Genomic DNA, 22,838 nt, shown 5'->3' on the forward strand with positions numbered 1-22,838 from the left:
AGTTTAATAAACCTTTGTTCATTGATAAAACAGTTGTCTGAAATTGCTGCCCAATGCACCACTTGAAACGAGATAAAGTGTCACGACTGCAATATTGTTTCACATTCAGACATATTTTGGTAATTGCTCCTTGTTTTTGTATTTAATATCTCAAACTAAATGTCCCAAAAGGCGCAGTATAATATAAATATTAGGGACACTAAGGGGAGAAATAGCTAAAATATTTGTATTTTGGGGTGATATCTCGTGCATAGATAATAGTAGAACATAGATAAGCATAATTTCAATAGATAGGATAATAATCATAAATTGGGACACAACAGTCTGCATATCTACTTCCCCCCACCCCTTAATAAATCTAGTTTCCCTGATTCTGCACATCCACTTCATTCAACAACACTTTTTCAAGTCTCCTTACACCAAATCCATTCAAATGCAAACCAGCCATCTTATATAGATCCTTTCACCCATCGAACTCACTCCACACGTCCACAAATTCCACACCACTCGTCATGCATAACCCACGCATAAAGTCATTTGTGCAATTATGGCCCTCCTTCTAAACTCTTCACTGTCATACCGCAGCAAAAGACTAATCATTCTAACTCTCTCACTCTTTTCTTTTGCTACATCAAACAATTCATTCAGGTCCTCTATCATTTCCATTTTATCTCCTTTCAAATCATTCATACCTGCCACAACTATCATTTCTTTTACTCTTAGCTTTTGCTCCCTAATAGACTCACGTCCTTTATAGTCACACCAGGTTGGTACAATTTTATCAAATTCTCTACTATCACACCTCGCACTAATGAATCTCCATACAGCACTCACTCCTTCATTTCGTTTACGTTCACAATCATACTCTTATTTTTCCTATCATACTTTTTTTTTTATTGGCTGGTACACTCAGTAGATATTTGTGCATACGCTCCAGCTGCCGCTTTGCTCTATGTATCACTCCTCAACAGCACGATCCCACTCATTGCATCTATCTCATCTTTTTTATTATCTGTTAAACCATTAATTTGTTCTGTATTAATACCTTCATTCACACTTTCTACATTCACGCCCTCACAGCTCTCTGGTACAACCTCGCATATCGCTATTTTCTACATTCTGAAATTTGACAAAAATATCACATGACCTGAAACACACTTTAATTCCTCATTTTCCTTACATTTTCTGCACACATTCACTCCATTATCATCATCTAACCATACTCCAACCGCTCTCTGCAATGCATACATTTCGCAGATAGTACATTGAATAATCTCCTTTATGTTACCATTATTGAACAAAGATGGCGAACCATTATTACTAGCCGCCCTTTTTCTTCTTACCAGAGCCATGTGCTATCGTAACTTATCGAATTAATAATTGAAACAACACCAATACTTGGATAAAGGATTAAACTAAATATATAATTTATAGTCTAACCAAGTGAAAAAAAAACTTCCAACATAAATGTTTCAAGGGAAGGTATGATGTATCTTACAGTCTGCAAGTTTGGCCTTTTGCTATAAGTCTGGACCCTACAGAAACAATACTAACTGAAAGTTTATTTTACTTGCGAGAAATTAGTCTTCAAATTAAAATATTCACTCATATTCATACATGCATTCAAATTTAGAGTGTCTCTGTAGTGAAATTGGAAGAACGACAGTACATTGTACCCTTCCATAGAAAAATGCCTAAGTTTAGTTCTCGTCGTGACAAGAGGAATCTTTATATAGATTTTTTCAACTGAAGGAGAGTTAGCTGAATTTATATATGAATTTTATATCTGACAGAAATTCACGTTTTTAATCCTGCATACAGGAAAATTGGCCTTGAGAACACACAATTCACATGCAAAAAAAAAAAAAAAAATTGTGGTGGTGGTGAATGGTAGATGGCACTGTGTGTAAATGATGATGGCAGCAGCAGTTCTGTCTAGTTGGTAGATGAAAGGGTGGAAATAGTTGTATAGTGGAGTGCCCTCCCTCAATGAGTCCTTGGAGGTATCCCATGATAATGAATATCCTTGGAGATATCCCTCAATAACAGTTCAAGATAGATTTCAGGATAATGAAGGAATCTGCTCCCTGGATAACAGATGGCAATGCTGTAGCCAATGAAGGTTTTAAATGAGACTCAACTATTGTCGTTACCCCACTATGACCAGAGCTTATATAGCTCAATAATAGCTTATATAGCCAGCCAAGTGGTTAGTGTATCTGCTCTCTGGCCGAAAGGCTGCGGGTTCGAATCCTGCCATGGGCATGGATGTTTGTGATCATCTCTGTGAATGTACTAGTGGTGGGTGGTGGCCAGTAGATGGTATTGGTGTAGATGATGTGGTTGGTGGATGAGGTTGAGTGATGGCGATGGAGAGTTGTGTATGTGCCCTCCCTCGATGAGTCTTTGGACTCTCTAGAGTTCTCAAATAATAATAAGAAGAGTTAAAATATGTTCAACTTTACTTAAATTTACCAAATATAACATAAAATGAAAGCATTCAAATTAAGTTTGTTTTTTGGTGTTGCTCATTTTGATTGCTATATAATGGGTGATAAATTTAACTCCCTTTTTATGGGATTACTATTGAAAGAAGGTGAAAAGACCTTCCCATTATTTTTACTACATGCAAAAACTGCCGGGTGAAAATCTGTTTAACCAGACGTAATAATTTGCTTCCATGCTCATTATACAATTTTTGATAAATTCCCAAGTCAAAACTTTTTTCTTATTGCTCAGGTCACATAAAGTAATCTGAGCTGTGGAAAAATTTCTAACATACCAAATTATAGGAATGTGTAAACATTCAGTTGCATAATGTTCACTAAATGAAGGTCGTAATCTAGTAATTGACATGGGTGAACTGACAGTTCTCAGTTGAATATTTTAAAACGATGTTCTTTGTCGAATTATCGGAATAAAAATTGCGCTTTTCATCAAACTTAAAGATTCCAAGAACTTTTCAATCGCTATATCAACAACTTCACATGATGAAATAGGAGTTTAACTAAGTTTACTTATGACCGGAATAATCATTTAAAGTATTATGCAACTCCACCCTACCATATCTAAACACTGTTGAAATAAACTACTAGCAAAATGACAATAGCATTCGCCTGTTTGTGATCCACAAATAATATAAGATATAAATGTTGCAATTTTTGCACCTTACACGAAAATGCGTATTCATTTTTTTTTTTATTCTAATTGTGGCAGCCTTAGAAAAGTCATATAATTGAGCACCGTTCATACCAAAGAAATATAAACAGAAATGTACCTTTCAGCATCAGGAAATCGCGCTTTGGAATGTGTAAAATCTCCGTTTTGAACGCATTCCCAACAGTAAAAAGTTCTTCGTGAGCGTTGACAAACAGGGCATTTTTCAGATGTACTGCTAGATCTTTCGTTGCTACTCGCTAAAAGAAAATTAAATTCTATAGGAATTGTACTACTTTCGTCACTACTATAAGTCGCCATCTGCCAGTTTACAAAACGTATCGTTACTTAAAACCAAGCAGTTGCATGATTGTTGTGCTATCGAAACCTGAACTCCCTCTAGCGGACAAAATGAGATACATGCTGTCATTCTCATTACACATTCACAAGTATGGCGTGTAGATAAAGAAGTGATGTCTTCCACGAGAAGAGCGTCATTATCAACTCACTATTTTTTTACTACTAATTTTGGTCTTATCATAGCCTTATTTGGGATAGTATACGTAATTCTGCACAATTTTGCTTACGCTATTCCGCTATCTGTCGTTGTAATTTATTTTTCAACTCTGAATATTCTCCTGAGACAACGACGGAAGTGGATTCCTCTGTGGACTACAAAGCAAAATGATAGCGATTATCCTTCGAGAAGAATAGCTGCAAATTACCTGTTTCATTTTAAACTTAAGGTAAAAAAAAAAAACGGAAATATGCGTACTATTTCATTAAGCAAGGAAAATAATAAAAAATTAAAAGCATTGATATTGCGATTTTTTTTTCTCCAATCATTGTAATTAAATATATTTTAGTGGGGTGGTTTAGAGATCTTTCTTGTATTTTCTCATTGTGTTTGTAAAGTTGTCATTGTAATGCATTGTTCTACATGCTTTGTAGGCAACTTCACAATAGGCAGTATTTGTGTTTCGTCTCATTATACACACACACACACACACACACATATATATATATATATATATATATATATACGTCCACTGTATATGGTTTGCATGTATTTATCAACATTGGCTAAACCAAGTTTTTGGAAAGAGGAAGTCACATCATGTGCTATCTCAGTTTGAAAGATTCTAGAAGAATAGTCATTATTAAAATTAAGTATCAGGAAGATCAAGGTCTTTTCCAGGGTTTATTAATATTTGGAGATCCTGACAACAGTAAAAAGTTGATGGCAGTATGCAAGTAGAATGATTTCTTTCATTGGTATGCTAAATTTCAAATAAACATGAAATGGAATTTCCCATCATGTTAAAAAATAATAATGATTAAGTTATACTTTCCTAAGGCTGACTATTTACGATAATGATGGATGCCAACATTTTTGTGCCACTTTTCTGCTATTTTCAGCTTTAATTTGCTCCGATTTAATATGTGTATTATGTGTGCATTATTATTATTACGTAACACCTCCAGGGAGTCCAAAGACTCATCAAGAGAGGGCACATCTACAACTCTTCATCTCCACCAGTCCATCAACCACAACTATCTTCATCATCTACACCAATGCCATCTGCCGCCGACCACCACCAGTATTTTCACAAACATCAATGCCCACAGTGGGATTCGAACCCACAGCCTTTTAAGCTAGTCTTCAGTAGCTCATCTCCCAATCACAAAATGTGGCATGTACCCATTTACTGAGGGGGGAAAAAATCAGTTTGTAATGAAAACATTTATAAAGACTTTTTTTTTTTGGTTGAAGGTGAGTTCAAACTGCATTGCTTTAGTAAAATGCAAGGTATACATATAATAAAGAATTGAAAGAAGGAAACTTTTTTTATTGCAACTATTATTTCATTCTTGTTTTAGCAATCATTTTGAAATTTAAGAAATTAGCATTAAGAATGTAGAGTTTAGCAAGAATAACATATTAGTTTCATTCTGTTTAGTCTACAGCTTGTCAACAAACCAGTAGTGTAGGCAACTGTTAGTTTGTTAGTAACCTGTAAAAAATTATGATTTGGATTAAAAAAAATATATCATTGTAGATATATTTAAGAATGGTGGCTTCCACAACACAAAGAACTTGGGCAGTCATTACAATTTATGCATCAGTGTTGCATGGCTTTCTTGAAACATTCTTTCAAATTCTTTACTGTATGTAGCACTATCTGTTTTAACTTTGTAGCTAATTTGCGCTACAAGACCACGTATGATACAGACTTGATCATGAAGCTGCAAAATTCTCAGGCTTCAAATATTTGATATACTACCAGAGCTGAAATCCTGTAAGCACTGAATATAAAATGGTAATAATAATAAAGTGGTGCATTTTCAAAGAAGCTAGTTTGTGAATAAGGTAGATGTGTAGGTCAACTGACCAATGAATGTTGGTAATTTTTTTCTGATATTCCACCTACATATGGGATCATGACTTTGTTAATCTCTTCATTAGAATGAGGCTTAGCTGTTTATTATGTCAGTTTTTAATAATTTTTTTAACAGTATTCAATTCTTCTTGTACTAATGTTTTAATGGCACCCATCTCCTGATGAGAATGGTAATATGACGACTGATGTATGTATCAGACTATTATAATTCTGGGGATAAGACTTATATGTTGGCTATTCATTTAAGGAAATTACAACATATACTGAATATTAATTACAATAACTAATGTTTCTAATATTTCAGGAAAGTCAAATTGCCATCATCAGGGAACACAATGCAGCATGGTGTGCATTCCAGCACTAAAATTAGATATGAGGCTGAAGCAATTCTAAAATTTTCTGGTTCACTTCTGCATTCACTGAACTTTTGTGAAATACAAGCAACCAACACCATGATATGACATGCAGTCCCAGATCATCTACCTAGCTAAGAATTTCACTATTGGCACCTGGCAGTCAGGGTTGAATTTTCCTCCTGATCATCTTCAAACTGTCTGCCATCGGCACCCTGCAGGTTAAATTAAACTTTTTTAAAAAAAATTACTCTTTTCAACTGATCAGCAGTTCATTTCCCATGCCCTTGCACTAATTTAATCAAGCCAATCTAATTTATTTGATTAACAAGGGCATCTTTTTAGGGCACCTGACTATCATTCCCTGTCAAATAAGTTTTCTCCTGACAGTTACAGAGCTTGCCATAACTTCTATTTGTTCTTTTTAGTCCCTTGAAAAAAAAAAAAAAAACTTTCAGCATCTCTAATCCAGAGTATTTTAGTAATAAGGTGTGACACCTTTTGACTACTTGTATATGGAAATATGACTTCTGCATTACACAGAAGTGATACCTTGGTATCACTTCTGTGTCTGGCTCCCACTGATGTAACCTCAATAATGGTCAAAACTGGTATTATACATGTCCATAAGGATATGTGCATTGCATTATGAGATACTAAGGCAATTAATGTGAAGTCATTAACCTCTATAAGCAAACTTTATCCAAGTATAAGCAAACTTTGTTTGCTTATACTTGGATAAAGGATGAAACCAAGAATATAATTTCTTGGCATCTTTAATTTATAGTATAACCAAGTGAAAAAACTTTCAACTCTTTTTAAATGACATTAAGAAAAGTGCAACTGACAATAATTGGGATTTATTTTTAATTATTATTCATAATGACATATGCATTCTGACAGTTTAATGTAGATCGCTTGCAAGGAGGCATTTGCCAGCTGTATTAACAATAACAATATTAATAGTGAAAAGTAAGTGTAATAGAATTTACTTGTAAGATCAAATGATGAAATTTATATTTATATATATAAAGTTTAGTTGATATATATTAATCATTCACATTTCTTTGTTTCTATTTAGGTACAGACATGCTTAAGGCACTGTGGTATACTGCTCTTAAGTGTTGCCATTTACTATGTTGTTGCAGTTTTGTTTGGAGCAGCATTAATGCAGTGAGTACATGAGGTTGTTTCATTGAAAATGTCAATAACTATTTGAATGCCATTTTAAAAATTCAGTACTGCTTAAAAAGTTACTGAAAATAGTTAAGATATATATTATATTATTATTCGTGACACCTCCAAGGAGTCCGAAGACTCATCACAGGAGGACACCTACTATTATACAACTGTCTCCACTGAACCTCTTCTACCAATCATCTCCATCAATGCCATCTACTGCCCTCCTCCACCACAACTAGTATTTTTTGTCTGTAAATTGCTTGTGTTCTGAAGGGCCGATTTGTCTGTATGAGGGATGAAAAACCTGAGTTTCTTGGAGAAAAAACCCTGCTACCTCCATATGAGATCGGCTAACTCACCTTCGATTGAAAATCGTCCACATAAAGATTCCTCCCGTCGCGACGAGAATCGAACTTAGGCCCCCTTCCAATCGAAGGGCGCAATGTACCGTCATTCTTCCAATTGCGCTACGGAGGTGCTATATATGCCATACATTTTTTTGTAAATGTCTAAATATTTCTTCTATATCACATTGCCCATTTAATAATGTTAAGCCTGTTATGTAACACAACACCTCTGTCAACTCAACTGCAGCAGTTGCAATACTTTATATTAATTAAAGAGAAAAATATATATAAGAAATTTAAATTATCAAATAAAATGTTTACCATAATGTCAGACTCTTGTATGTATTACTAAAGTTGATAGAAATAGCTCTTAATGAGTGATCCAAAAGCTGAATAAATCATGTACATTTGAAGGAATGTATATCACAAAAGCAGGTAGTTAATGAGTAGGTGATGAGTGCTCCAATATTGAATATCTTCAAGGCAAGGTATGATAATTATTGTACTCTGTTAAACATGCTGCGATGAGTCTTTAGACTCTATGAAGGCTTGGAAATAATACTAATATTAAAAGAAAACTTCAAGCAAAGTTGGACACATAATGAATGATTGACATTAGACAGTAGAATGCATACATAACTCTACAAGCGAGAATATTTTCCAAACAAAAATGAAATTTTTAATAAAATCAAAAGACATTAAAATTTCTTTTGTAAATTTCAAGCAGATGAGAGAAGTAGAATATTTACAATTATAAATTACAAATATAATTATTTGTGCTATACTGTGCTTATGGTACTGTGCTCAGTACCATAATATTCTGCTTTGTAATTTAATAAATAATACTGTAAGAATATTTTTACTATGATTCCCTCTCCATTGCATTTGACCAGTGGAAAGACCCAGGTTGGAACCCCATCCAAACATGAAGAATCTTTATAAGAGCTTATCCATAAAGTTAGTCTCATACAGAGGTGGCAGACTCTTCGCTTATAGAAACTTGCTTGTTCATCCCATGAAACAAGTATGCTGACATAATTTTGTTAATGTAGCTTATTAAATAGATCTTTAATAAATTCAGTTTAATCCTTTATCCAAGTGTGAGCAAACAAAGTTTGTAGCTGAAAATATCTTCAGGACTTGGGTAAGGTAGTACAACACCGGGAAACTCGTAGCAAAGGTGGAGCAAGCTACCTTCACTCCTATCCCAGTATCTCCCATAATGCAAAACACATCTCCTTGCAGATATGTATAATGTTATACATATCTGCAAGAATATTAAGGGAAGGGCCACTACCCAGCCTAGTTTTGACCTTTATTGAGGTCTCTTCAGTGGGAGCCAGGCCCAGAGGTGGTGATACCAGGCAGAAGCAATAGCGAGGTCATCTTTACTTATAGGAGTTGCCAAAAGGTGTGCCACCTTTTTATTAAATTACTCTGGATTTAGAGAAAGATGTTGAAAGTTTATTTTTCACTTGGTTAGACTATAATATTAATTTTAATATTAAATAGATCTCTACCTAAGTATTTTCAATTTAAGATCCATCCATCCATCCCTTTGGATGGACAGTGTTCCCTGATTAGAATTCATGGTGAATTAATGCATGTGGCATTCCACTCCTCTGCTGTGTCCTCTAAGGACAAGCATTTATGCCCATAGGTCTGTGTTCATGAGGCTGGCTTGCCTGTTTTTAGGGAGAAAAAACCAGTTTCCAGGAGAAAAACCCTCCACTTCTGCATGAGCTTGACTAACTCATTATTTGATTGAAAAGATCTCGAATGGTTCCTCACATCATAGATGAGATTCAAACCCAGGTCTTTCCAGCCAAATGGATTGTCGATACCAGCTGAGCTATAGAAGCATCTCACCTTAAGAGATGCATAGTATAAAATTGCAAAGTTACAACTTGGAATGTATTTTCTCTTTATTTTGATGTTAACTGCATTCATCTCTCTCCTCCCTGTTTTTATAAAGATCGACTTTACTAAATAAACAGTAATTACTTGACACCTAGTCTTAATACAGTAAATGTACTTTTAATAGCATTTACTGAGAGTCTATGTATCTACTCGAAAAAAAAAAAAAAAAAAAATCCACATCAACTTCACCAATATTTATGGCCTTGTTACATACAGACATTACCACATTGTACAGACAACTATGTAACCTGCTATTTTTAACAGAACCTTTACTAATAGCTTCAGCCACTACTGTGCACCTCAACTTTTGTGGCTACACTGTACACAATAGAGTCATGAGGATAAAGCCTGTGCATTGTAAAATTTGACATCCCATTTCAGATAATGATAAATCTTTAATCATCTGTTTATGACTTACTCATCATCATCAAATTCCTGCCATGTACCCTCAAGGAGTGTACAGAATATGATAGTACTACATGAAAAATTTACATCATTACTAACTTTCTATCTACAATTGTCCTCCAAATCAGTCTGTTACTTGTCAAGACTCCAATTATCAGATCTAATATTTCAATCGTCTAAGGCACTTTGTACCGTATTAATCCACCTATATTTTGGTCTTCCTCTGGGTCGTTTTCCTGCCAACCTGGCAGAGAACACTTGTTTTGCTAATCTTTCTTCACCCATTCGGTTTAAGTGACCATACCACCTGAGATTAGCTCTGCTAACACATTCTTTGATGCTGACAATTTCAAGTTCTTTCCTAATATCCTCTTTTTTAATATAATATTGCCATTGATGCCATCTGTTCACGCCTCTAATCTTTCTCAAGACTCTCATATCTGCAGTCTCTAGTCTTTGGTCAAGTGTTTTACTTCTGACCCAGCTCTCAGATCCATAAGTTAAAACTGGTTTGAACATCGTCTTGTATACAACTAGTTTAGTGTTCCGACTAATTTCTCTCTTATTCCATATGAATTTATTCAATTCACTTCCTACCATACCAGCTTTGTTCATTCTGTTGTCTATTTCCATATTTAATTTATCATCTTCACTAAAAATCGTGCCTAAGTAGCTGAAATGGTTTACTTTTTCCACAGGTTCTCCATTCACAATGCAGTTGACATTTTCAACTATTCTGCCTATTTTCATTGTCTTTGGCTTTTTATTGCTGATCTTCATACCATATCTATATGCTGTGCTGCACTGAATGTAGATGTAGTAATTTTTCTGTGAAAGAAGAAAAGTGACAAGCATAAAGAACACTTTTTTTTATTCACTTCCACTATACATTCACAAGCTATACTGTTGAATATGCTTCCATTCCTGGTATGCCACAAACTGCTTCCTTTACACATTGTTTTCAATGACATAACACAGCTGGTCAGGACTGATGTTGCATTAATGCTGCATTATGCTGTCTTTCAGCACTTCAAGTTGTCAGCAATAAACCTTGTCTTCAAGAAATCTCCAGAGACAGAAGTCATGGGGGGTGTCAGTTCAGGTGAATGAGACAGCCAAGCAGTGGGAAATGCATGGCTGATCACTCTGACTTCTGTGAAATGTTCTCAAAAAATCTCCTATATGGATCAACTGATGTGTGTGGAGGGGGCCCCATCCTCCATGAAAATGACTGAATCCACGCACAGGCACTGCTGTAGCTGTGGCTGCTCAGCAGTAACTGAGCAGGTCACAGGACCTGACTGGCAAATGTCCTCAGAGAAGAATGGCCCAGTGATAAATGCAGCTGTAAACCTACACCAAACAGTAACTTTGATGAATGCAAAGAATTTGTTGGATTGCATGTGGGTTTTGCATAGCCCGTACTCAGCAATTGTGAGTTTTCACAGTGTCTGTTTAGGTGAAAGTTAGCCTCATCTCCCCACAAAATCTATTTCCACTTGGGCAAGGAATGTTAAAGCGAGTGTCAGTTGACTTTCAAAGTCCTGCATCCTGCAGGTGGAACTCCTGTATCAGGTTATCTTGAATGGGTAAATATGTTGAATTTTCCACAGTTATGTAAAGCACATCCACATGTCTTGATGCAGCACATGCACTGCAGAAACCAGCACTGTTATTCATGGCCTGCTCCACAACAGCAGTGGCTACTTCATTCACTTGGTGTGAACTGATTTGTGACCTCTGCAAGGTCTAACTTCCAATGATCCCCTTTCTTCAAAACGACTAATCATTCATTGCAGGGCACATGGAGATGGTAGACCTTATCAACAAAGTACGAAATTTGCAGAGTGCAGCAGCAGCATTGCAATTTTTTAGGTAGTACAGCTTTATGAGCAAAGCACGTTGTGGCAAGGTTAGTGCCATCACTGTGGATGGTATTAACAATCAGAAGCGAAAAATTTCATGCCAATCTTTTTAAACCCTCCTGTGCCTGTAAGGTCAAGTGATATGCAAATTCCATGCATCTGGTGTTTACATCACCTCCTGGTGGTTAATTTTGGAACTGTTTTTTCTCAGATATTGCTTTCACATGACACACAATGTGTTCCTGTAAAGTTTTGCAGCATTTAGATGAATAGATGGCACTACACAAGGACTTATATAGTGATGCTTTAATTTTAATCCTGTATACTGTAGATGTCTACTTTCCTCTTGTTAAGTCAGACCATAACTTCCTCCAGGTTTCCTTCCCTATAGAACGTCCTTCACCCAACCACTATCAATCTCATGTTCATTGGCACTACTAAAATAGCACTAAATGGTATGTGACCCACATAATTCCTACTCTTTCTCTTCTTGGCCTGACTGCTGTTTTTGCTCTTCTTACCCAACAGCTGCCTCAACAGAATAAATGAAAAAATCCTTACTTCATCTCCATTCCACCCAAAATACTCAACTGCTGTCCAAACCTTGGTAAGGGAATGAACAAATGGCAGAATTGCATTAAAAATGAAGATGTTAGGAAGGTAGATGACATTGTTAGCATTCAAAAATGTGGGAAAAGAGCTAATCTCAAGTGGTATGGTCACTTAAACAGAATGAGAGAGGAAAGGTTATCAAATCAGGCGTTTAATGCCTGGATCAAAGGAAAAAAACCCAGAAGAAAAAAAAACAAGATGCATATGGATATATGTAATTAGAACTGCCACAGAAGACCGATATGAAATGTATGACAATCATAGAAAGTTTTTTCACTTTGCTACAATGTAAAGTGCGCATGAAATTATATTCTTGTTTAATCCTTTACCAAGTGCAAGCAAACTAAGTATGACATATCTTTCTTCACAAACATGAGGATATTGTCATGTGTAAACTTTATTTGCTTACATTTAACAAAAGATTAAACAAGAAAATAATTTCTTGTCAAACATAATTTAAGATCTGGTACTATTGAAGTCCTGACAGATAACTGTCTAATTCGGAGGAAAATTGTTGATACAAAGTTAGTAGTAACGTGAACTCTTCAAGTAGTACATGTCAGAAATTTCAGTGATGTTGATGTTTGGCATGTTTTGTGATTGGATTGCTATTCTCTCTGATTGTCATTATCAATGCATGTCATTATCTTTTCTTCAGATTTCCCCACTAATGCTGGAGTTTCCCAACACTCTGTAAGCCCACACTCTTTCACCTATCCATAAATGAACTTTTATCACTAACCTCAAATCTTATCCATTTTTCTGTTGGTTACAGTATACTTCCCATTCTTATTTTTCATTTTTATAAACCTTACATTGCCTAAACTGCAAATTATTCCATAATTAGTGTCTTAATTATTACCATATTCTGTTCTGCAATAAAAATATTTATTGTAATAGGATGTAGATATAGATTTTAAAAGAACATATAGTAGACATATTTTTATAATGGCTGGCATGTGTACAGATAAATTAATTTATTTAACTCCAATATATTTTGTCATATGTCCTTCTAGCATTGAATGCAATATAGTAAAGTTAAACAAATTTGTTTTTCTGCACATTTGTCATCCATTATAAAAACATTATATATAAATAAAGATATTTGTTTTTTCTGGAATAATCTGAACTGGTTATAGTAGATTCCCACTTTTATCACTTGATTGGTTTCTGGAAACCATTAAGTGAGTCATCATAAATCAAAAACCTTAATTTCCTGTAGGTTCAGTATCATGAATTGGGGGGTTATGTTGCTGAAAATAAAATTTGAACTTTTGAAACTAAATTGATAATAAATGAAGAGCCAGACAATTTACTATAGTCTGCTTTAACCTTTGACTTCCTCTCTGCACCTGGGAGGTGATCTGGGCACAATAACTCTTATCGGTTCTTTAAAAAAAAAAAAAAAAGAAAGAAAGAAAGATTTTTAAAAAAGGCAAATATGTGTGCACTATAATTTGTGACATAAAATTCTGTCATTGGATAAAAAAATAAACCATGTTATTAGAAATTATTCATACTAATTAAAATATTTTATTCTCAGTCAGTCAGTCAATAACATTGAACAGAAGGATATGCATTCTAGTTACTTGACTTCTATGGTCTGGCATTTCATACATTAATAATAGAAAATTTTTAATAGTTATAAATCAGAGATCCACTGTAGCCTACTCACTGTGTGTCAATTTTCATCTGTCTACACACAGTCCATCACATACATTCTGCCTGCATTTCTTTCTCTTTCTATCTTTCTGATTTAACACTTGTACTCATTACTGTTCACTTCATTTTCCCCCCTTAATGCTTAATTGTTGTCTCCCTTCATGTGTAGCATAATGAACTCTTTTTTTCTAATGGAGATATAAAAAAAAAAAAGAGAGAGAGAGACTGAAAACTGCATGTGATTAAAAGTATTCTTTTATGTAATAGGCATTGCTACCTGAATTAATGTGTATTATTTGAGATCAGTGGTGGAATTCAGTGTATTCATATGGGTTCATGCGAACCACTTTCTTAAATTGCACTTGGTGTTGAAATTGGAAAATAGTTTTGCTTAACCCTTTCAGTCTGTGCTTGATCTTTCTTTATAGAATATATTTTAGAAAAATACACTTTTTGGAATGTGCACAATTGTGTTTTCCAAACAGCATTGTATATTCTTAATCCCCATATATATTGCTTTTTGAAATAGCATTAAGTTGATCACTTGATTTGCTATTAGGTGCTAATACATGCATAAAGTGGGAGGTTAGGTAAAGAGGTGATTAGTGTGTTACTAGCAATAATTTCAGTATTATACATGTATATAAGTATACAATAAGTTACTTATTATATCTGCCACTATATAGTCAATTTTTAACATGGGTAATTAGATCTAGCATTATTAATTGAATGGTAGCATCATTAAGCAGGAGCTACAAAAGGTGGGGGGGGGGTATTATTGGAAGGTATTTGAGGAGAAAGATGATCACCAGTTTCATGACAGTACAAGCACAGGCAAGAAGCATAACTAACATAATGAAGAAGGCAAAAATGAGCGAGAATTATACAAGTAGATCAATGGAAATACCAGAGAGCTCTTGGACTACATGACAAGCCAAAGGAAAAATTACTGTGGAAGGATAACTTTAATGAATACTTTTGGTAAGGAGGTGATAGAAGCAGGGGAAATAGTTGAATATCTGAGCAAGTTTATATCATCAATGAACAATGTGACAGGCATCAAGACTGGAATAGAGGTAGATAAATTTGAGTAGTTTTAGAATATTAAGAAATCATAATGTGCATACAGCCATGGGGTTGGGTTAGGTATCAGCTCGTGTGTTATGGAAAAGTACAGAAGAAATTGTCGTAGCCCTAACTATACTGTTTAAGTGTCAGTGCTGGCAGTGTGCCAAGGGATTGGAAAGAAGACAAAATAGTTCCAACGCACAGAGAAAGCTCAAAGACTGGTGTTTCAAATTACTTTACTGGCCAGTTAATGTGTTAGTAGTGGTTGTTAAAGTATTAGCAGAGTTGTTTAAAATTAGAATTCAGGAATGGATGAATAGGAGTACAATACTATATGAGAGATCATTTCTTATTAATATACTTTCTACGATAAAGAAAATGACTACGCTATAATATTGTCAGTTTTTGCAAAGACATTTGACAGAATACTGCATAGCATCTTCTATGTAAGTTGTTTATGTGTAATGGACATGAAGCTGGTGATATGGATAAGAGCTGATGAACAGGCTTGAAAGAGTAGTATAAGGGGGAGTTGAATTAGAGATAAGGCAGATGGCCAGTGATGTGCTACAGAACTTTGTATGGGCTGCTGCTGTCAATCTGTATAGTATGATTTAAGTGGGAATATCCAGTTTTTGTTCAATAACACTAAACTGGTGAGATCAATTGTTAATTAAGGTGATGTAGAGATCCCGGGGTTTGGGCAGAGGTTTTAAAAAAATAAAAAGTAAAAAAACTACAAGCTATGTATTGTATGGTTGGAACTGCACTGCAAGAAATTAATGGGGCTTGAGATTTAGGGTAATGGTGGACAGAGTTGAAGTTCACTGAACATATTGTAAAAGTGGTCAATATCTGAAGGAATTATGATGTTAAGAACACTAACAAGTAGAAAGAAGGAAGGAAGTTATTATCCATCTTTATAAGGCATTGATATGACCACATGTGGATTATTGTGCGCTTATCTGGTCACCTAGTTTCCTGGGAATGTAGAAGGTAATGGAAAGGATTTGGAGGCCAAATCCTTTTTGTTACCTTTCTTTCGTTTGGAAGCCGTGTCTATAAAGTGGTGATTGGTTTGTGGAGTACTTTCTGTAATGATAGATTGAAGATTTATGAGATACAGAGCTTAGCTAATAGGCAGAAAAGAGGAACATGACAGAAACATATGCTTTTGAAGAATTTTATAGGGTAAATGCTGAAGAAATTTTCTATTGACTGGACAGGAGAGAATGGCAGATCACTCCTGATGTTGTCTAAGAATTTGGTTATCAAGAGTGTAAGGACTAGTTTTTTTTTTTTTTTTGCTTAGAAAGCAGTAAATGAATAGAATAGGATACTAAAAGCAGTGGTGAGTTCTTTGTCATTAAATAGGATATATGATAGACATTGTGTCAATAATGATTACTTTGTGCCTCTGACAGGAGTCTTCGATCTCCATGGAGATCAATGACTCATATCAGGTCCACTAATAATAGTAATAATTGCCATAATATGGTCATAAAACAATGAAAAAATAATAATAATCCAAACTTTTCAATGTTAACATTTTCTATATAAAGGAAATTCATCATACTTCACATGCAAACTTCGTTACCAAACAAAAAAGCTTTCTACATTCTCAAGCCAGATTCTTGCAATAGCAATACATTTGGTGTTCCTTGGAAAGCTACAGAAGAAAACTTTTGTGAATTCAATGAAATTTCTAACTATGATATCAACATCAGTAATTTCCCCAACTATTTCAAAATGTTTTTTTTTTTTTTTAAATTCATCACAATATTGAGATTCCAGTTACTATGCAAAAAAAAAAAAATAATTAAATTAAAAAAATAAATAAATAAATATATCCTTAGTACTGTTGCTGTTATTTCTAGGTTTGCAGAAAGAGAGTGTTTTATCTACAAATAAAATGTTTAAATCAAATAAGCCATCTTAGAATTCAAAACATGCTAATTTGATTGACCTCCCATTTGATTCCTAAGATCCTCATTTCATCAGTTCAATCGTGGATGAGAAATAATCATGCATCCCATGATGAGAGAATACAAAAAAATGGAAGAAATTAAGACTCCACTGATAACCAAGGGATGATCTGGAATATTACAAAAGCAAATGAAATAACAAATGTCAATAAAAAGCATTTTCTTTTAGTAAAAATTAAGTGGATATTAAATCCAGCATTATTTCAAAGCCGAATATAGAAAAAGTTTCGTATAAAATTTGTTATTGTCAGAGACTAGGCAGAAACCTTAAGTAAAGAGAGCAAAAACTCTCAGTACTAAGGAATTTGAAACATCGGAGAGGAATATTTTTCATAAGCGACATTTTCGGTGCGTAAAAGTATTTACTAAAATAAAGAGCCAAAAGGTTCTTTATTCATTCAGTTCACTCCACTTAATTTGCATCTCCAAAGTGAAGCTTTTGGCTCTTTATTTTAAATATCGGCGTGTGTATTCCCGTAAGCTCTCTGGTCAAATTTCATATGAAACTTTTATAGTTTCTGTATTCAGCTTTGAAATAATGCTGGATTTAATATCCACTTAATTTTTATAAATTTTCATCACCGAAGTGAAGCCTTTTGGCTCTTTATTTTAGTAAATACTTTTACGCACCAACAGAGTTTGCTTACAAAAAATACTCCTCTCTGATGTTTCAAGTTCCTTAGTACTTAGAGTTTCTGCCTGGTCTCTGATGATAACCAACCAGTTTGAAACAGCTGTCACACCAGCGAAACCTTTATAAAATGGACCAGTAGGAGGGGAATGTATGGATGCTTGCAACGATCATCTCTCCTATAAGGTCCAGCTAGGGCAACTTGTAAATATCAGCTTGTGTATTCCTGTAAGCTTTCTGGTCAAATTTCATACGAAACTTTTATAGTTTCTATATTCGACTTTGATATAATGCTGGATTTAATATCCACTTAATTTTTATAAATTTGCATCGCTGAAGTGAAGACTTTTGGCTCTTTATTTTAGTAAATTTTCTTTTAGTTTTCATTTCTTGGTTCAAATTTCTGAATCACACCACTGTATCAAATTTTAAATTTATAACATTTGATTTAAGTAAATCTTTCATATAACTGAGTTTATTGGCATTCATTTAAGTATTATTTATATGCTGAAACTAAAGATATAATTTTTTTTCCTCTAAAATTTAGTATAGGAATATCATCATCATCATCATCAAATTCCTGCCATGTACCCTCAAAGGGTGTACAGGATATGATAGTACTACATGAAAAAAATTACATCATTATTAATTTCCTATCTACAATTTTCCTCCAAATCAGTCTGTTACTTGTCAAGACTCCAACATTATCAGATCTTATATTTCTATCGTCGAAAGCATTTTGTACCGTATCAATCCACCTATATCTTGGTCTTCCTCTGTGTCGTTTTGCTGCCAACCTGGCAGAGAACACTTGTTTTGCTAATCTTTCCTCGCCCATTCTGTTTAAGTGACCATACCACCTAAGATTAGCTCTGCTAACGCATTCCTGGATGCTGACAATGTCAAGTTCTTTCCTAATATCCTCGTTTTTAATATGATATTGCCATTGATGCCATCTATTCATGCCTATAATCTTTCTCAGGACTCTCATATCTGTGGTCTCTAGTCTTTGGTCAAGTGTTTTACTTCTGACCCAGCTCTCAGATCCATAAGTTAAAACTGGTTTGAACACTGTCTTGTACACAGCTAATTTAGTGTTCCGACTGATTTCTCTCTTATTCCATATGAATTTATTCAATTGACTTCCCACCATACCAGCTTTGCTGATTCTGTTATCTATTTCTATATTTAATTTACCATCTTCAGTAAAAATCGTGCCTAAATAGCTGAAATGTTTTACTTGTTCCACAGGTTCTCCATTCACAACACAGTTGACATTTTCAATGATTCTGCCTATTTTCATTGTCTTTGTCTTTTTATTGCTGACCTTCATACCATATCTATTACAACAGCTATTCAATTTAGTCAGAGAATCTTGCAGACTTGTAGCAGATTTATTTAGAAGAATAACATCATCCGCATAAAGCAAAGAGCTGACATTAACATCTCCAATTCTAATATCATGTTTAATACCACTTTCCTTCATAACGTGATCCATATAGATAATGAATAACAGAGGGGATAATGTACATCCTTGTCTCACACCAGATTTAACATTAAACCATCTTCCTGTACTTCCTTCAATTCTAACTGCTGACTTACAACTCAAATAAAGACTAAGTATTGCTTGATATAATGCCCCATTGACACCATATAACTGAAGCGTATTGAATAGCTTCTCTCTTGGCACCTTGTCATATGCCTTTTCCAGATCGACAAAACTTAAATACAGATCTTTGTTATATTCCCATGCTTTCTCGACTATTTGTCGTAAAGTGAAGATCTGATCCTGACAGCCTCTATTTGACCTGAATCCAGCTTGTTCTTCACCAAGCTTTTCTTCCACAATTCTTCTCAACTGTTTCTCAAGTATACTTGCATAGCCAGGAACACTCAGTAGGGAAATACCTCTGTAATTCTCACATTCAGTTTTATTTCCCTTTTTATATATGGGTACTATGAGTGCTCTACTCCAATCATCGGGAATTCGTCCCTCTGTCCAGGCTTTCTGAACTATGCAGTGCAGCCACTGTAAGACTCTTATACCACCATGCTTCAGCATTTCTGGTCAAATATCTACTCCTGCTGCCTTTCCACATTTCAAGCCTTTATAGTCTCATTTTCAAATGAATTTCCATTTATTTATTTTTTATTTTTTATTTTATTTTGCTGTTTAAATGAATTTAAAATTTCTTATTATGGATTATGATTATTAAGAAAAAATGAGCATGTGCAGTTTATTGATCAAGTAGTATAACATAACTAAATAACTGATTTTTATATATATATATATGTATAGGTGTTTTTATTATTATTATTTTTTTTTTTTAGATATTTCTATGCGACACTGTATTTCAGTTGCTTTCTGACAGTTTTGACTACCTTTCCCTTGTGTTTATCTGCTGAAGTTAGTCTTTCATCAGTCACCAGAATTTTTGTAGAAAACAGGTAAATGTTTTATTTCCATAACTTGATGTGTTACTATCAACTATTCTATTGCAAACTCTCTTGTACAAGCTCATTTACTGTAACTACTTAAGGGTCCTGACCAATAATTGATACACTGTTATACAAAGAAAATTCTTTATAAATTTCTGTGATCCCTACAAATTCACTATAATAAGAGTGAAGTGTATTGGGTGATACAATCACACCAAGTTCAGAAGAAATGTATATTTAGACTGTTTCTTTAGAATGCAATAGTTCTGTTTTCACAAAAATTGTCCCAGCATCTCCAAACATGCATTTGAAACACCAATATATACTAACATAGAATAAAAGTCAAAAGGCTATTTTTCTGGCAACCTTTATAATAAAGAAGGGGATACAAATATTAGTCAGATCTTAGTCCTAGTTCTTAGAGTTTTGCTTACTGGCAGGTAAGCATCAAAGGATTTGTATCCCCTTCATTACCAATATATCCTGTTTTAAAATATCTGATTTTCAAGATTGATGAAATGTTTTCATGTACATTCAAAAAAAAAAAAAAAAACATCTGTTGTAGAATTAAAAGTATTATTATCTTCTTATAGCTTTAAGTCATATATGAATTTATTTCTATTATCAAAATGTTAGACTTTTTCTTTAAGTCAGCCAACAGTGATATTGCCCATGATATGAACACTACATTCCACAGCACATTGTATTACTATATTTGAATGAAATACTGTTAGTAGTTTTTGCTAATGCTGTCAACACATACTTTAGATAACTAGATGTGTAGATGACTAAATGTCGATAACTAATTATCAGTGTTAATCTTTTTTATGCTTTATTGTTATAAACCATAAAAACTTTTATGTATTTCTGAGTGTTTATTGTACTTACAGCAAGAGGTAAATTGTAAATTAAAATCAATAGCTATGCCCAAAAGAAAATGTAAATTTAGCGAATCAGTGAAGGAAGTATTTATTTACATTTTTTTGAAAATAATGACATTGAAATTATTATTATTATTATGGGCAACTCCAAGGAGTCCTTAGATTCATCGAGGGAGGTCCTAACACGTCAAGAACTATCCAACATTTGTGCAGTATCTGTCATACTTTGCTTTGAACTCATTCACAGTCATGCCACCCACAACAGACTCTGGCAACCTATTTCACTCATTCACTACATTCCACTGCTCTCCAAGAAAAAAACCTAGTCCTAACACCCTTGCTAACTACACTCTTACTCAGTTTCCATGGATGGCCCCTAGTTCTCCCGCCTCAGACCTGTTCCAAAAAATCTTATCACCCCCTTTTCTGCCTATCAACCAGTTTCTGTAACAAATCTTCAACCTGTTCTTGTAAGGTTCATTCCATAGACCTGTTACCATCTTGGTCACTCGCCTCTGGACCCTCTCCACCTCCTCCTCATCACTGAGAAATCCTGGTACCCAGATCTGCACACAGTAGTCAAGATGGGGGTATCAAGACTTGATAAAGAGGAACAATAACCTGCTTTTCTCTGCTGATTAAAGTATTCTTCAGTAATCAAGTGATCTCATAAGCTGCTTTAGCCACTTTTGCTATGTGTCCCCTAAACTTTAACTCCCCATCCACTAGCACTCCCAAGTCTCTGGCTTTGTTAATTTCCTGGAGTATACAGTTGCACAAATGTGGTATACAGCTGATAATCTTTTCACCCCAATATGCATAACCTTACACTTTGCCACATTAAACTGACATCCATTCTCCTTTGTCCAGTTTGCCAATCTGTCCAAATCATCACTTCAAAATTTTGACATTAACTATTGCTCTACCCAACTTTGCATCATTGGCAAATAACTGAACAGTTCCTCTCAGACCCTTTCCTATATTGTTAACGAACAAATTAAACAGTAGTGGTCCAAGAACACTGTAGCATGCCACTAGTCACAGGCCTTCTTTTGGACTCTACTCCTGAATAAACTACTCTGTGATATCTCTCCATCAACAACCCTCCTATCCATCTCACCAACCTTATATCCATCCCCATGTGCTGCAGTTTACTGGTTAGAATTCCATGTGGTATCCTGTCAAAGGCCTTTGTAAAGTCCAGCATTATAAAACGTGAGCAAGTTACTGAGGCATGACCTACCATTCACATAACCATGCTGCCCCCCCCCCCCAACAGTATCAAATTTCCATCTATCAATTCCTGCATTTTGCTCTTGACCAACTTCTCCAATACTTTGACTACCTGATATGCTGATCAGTTGGTAATTTGCTATATCAGTCTTGGAGTCTCCTTTATGCAATAGAACTATTTTCCCCTCTTTCCAACCCAGAGACTTAGATTAAACAATATGGTCAAGGGCACTGACAATTCCCTCACCGCTTCACGTAAAACTCAAGCTGGTTTACCATCCAATCCCACAGCTGTATTCACGTTAAGGTTCTGTAATATGCTATGCACCTCCAATTCGTTTACCTCAGTTTCCGTATAAGCCTTTGGCTCTCTTGTTCCTGTATTGCCACCTGGATGATATACTGTTGCAAAGTGTTCACTTAGTAATTCTACTATTTCAACTGATTCAGTTACCTCCCTACCATCGACATTCATTAAAATCATTCTGCATTTTTTTTTTTTTTTACTTGTTGCATATTGAAAGAACTGTTTAGGATTCTCTTTAGCCTGCATTGCTAACTTCCTTTCATAATCTGCTTTTGCCTTTCTTACCACACATCCTTCTGGCCTGTGCCTTGTACTGTTCATTTGCCTACAAGTCACCTTTCTCCTTAAATTCCCTCCTCAATTTTTTTTCCCTGCTTTAACTTGATGATA

General features: G+C 34.7%; 2 protein-coding genes across 2 annotated transcripts in view; one reads left to right on the forward strand and one right to left on the reverse strand.

The window, feature by feature from the left end:
* The window catches only part of Atg14 (autophagy related protein 14), a 125,820-nt gene extending 122,343 nt beyond the window's left edge, over positions 1-3,477 (reverse strand). Inside the window, exon 1 of the mRNA XM_090411173.1 lies at positions 3,278-3,477. Within this exon, the coding sequence (XP_090267299.1) occupies positions 3,278-3,477 (200 nt within the window). The remainder of the gene's footprint in view (positions 1-3,277) is intronic.
* Positions 3,478-3,613: 136 nt separating this feature from the next.
* Positions 3,614-22,838, forward strand: part of PIG-F (phosphatidylinositol glycan anchor biosynthesis class F) — a 29,943-nt gene continuing 10,718 nt past the window's right edge. The window contains exons 1-3 of the mRNA XM_090411523.1: positions 3,614-3,902; positions 6,993-7,084; positions 19,920-20,036. Of these exons, the coding sequence (XP_090267649.1) occupies positions 3,630-3,902; positions 6,993-7,084; positions 19,920-20,036 (482 nt within the window). The 5' untranslated portion in view covers positions 3,614-3,629. The remainder of the gene's footprint in view (positions 3,903-6,992; positions 7,085-19,919; positions 20,037-22,838) is intronic.

Source organism: Typopeltis vanoorti, chromosome 21, assembly GCF_054136105.1.
Source record: "Typopeltis vanoorti isolate ZY-2024b chromosome 21, IOZ_Tvanoo_1.0, whole genome shotgun sequence".
Classification (NCBI taxonomy): Eukaryota; Metazoa; Arthropoda; class Arachnida; order Uropygi; family Thelyphonidae; genus Typopeltis; species Typopeltis vanoorti.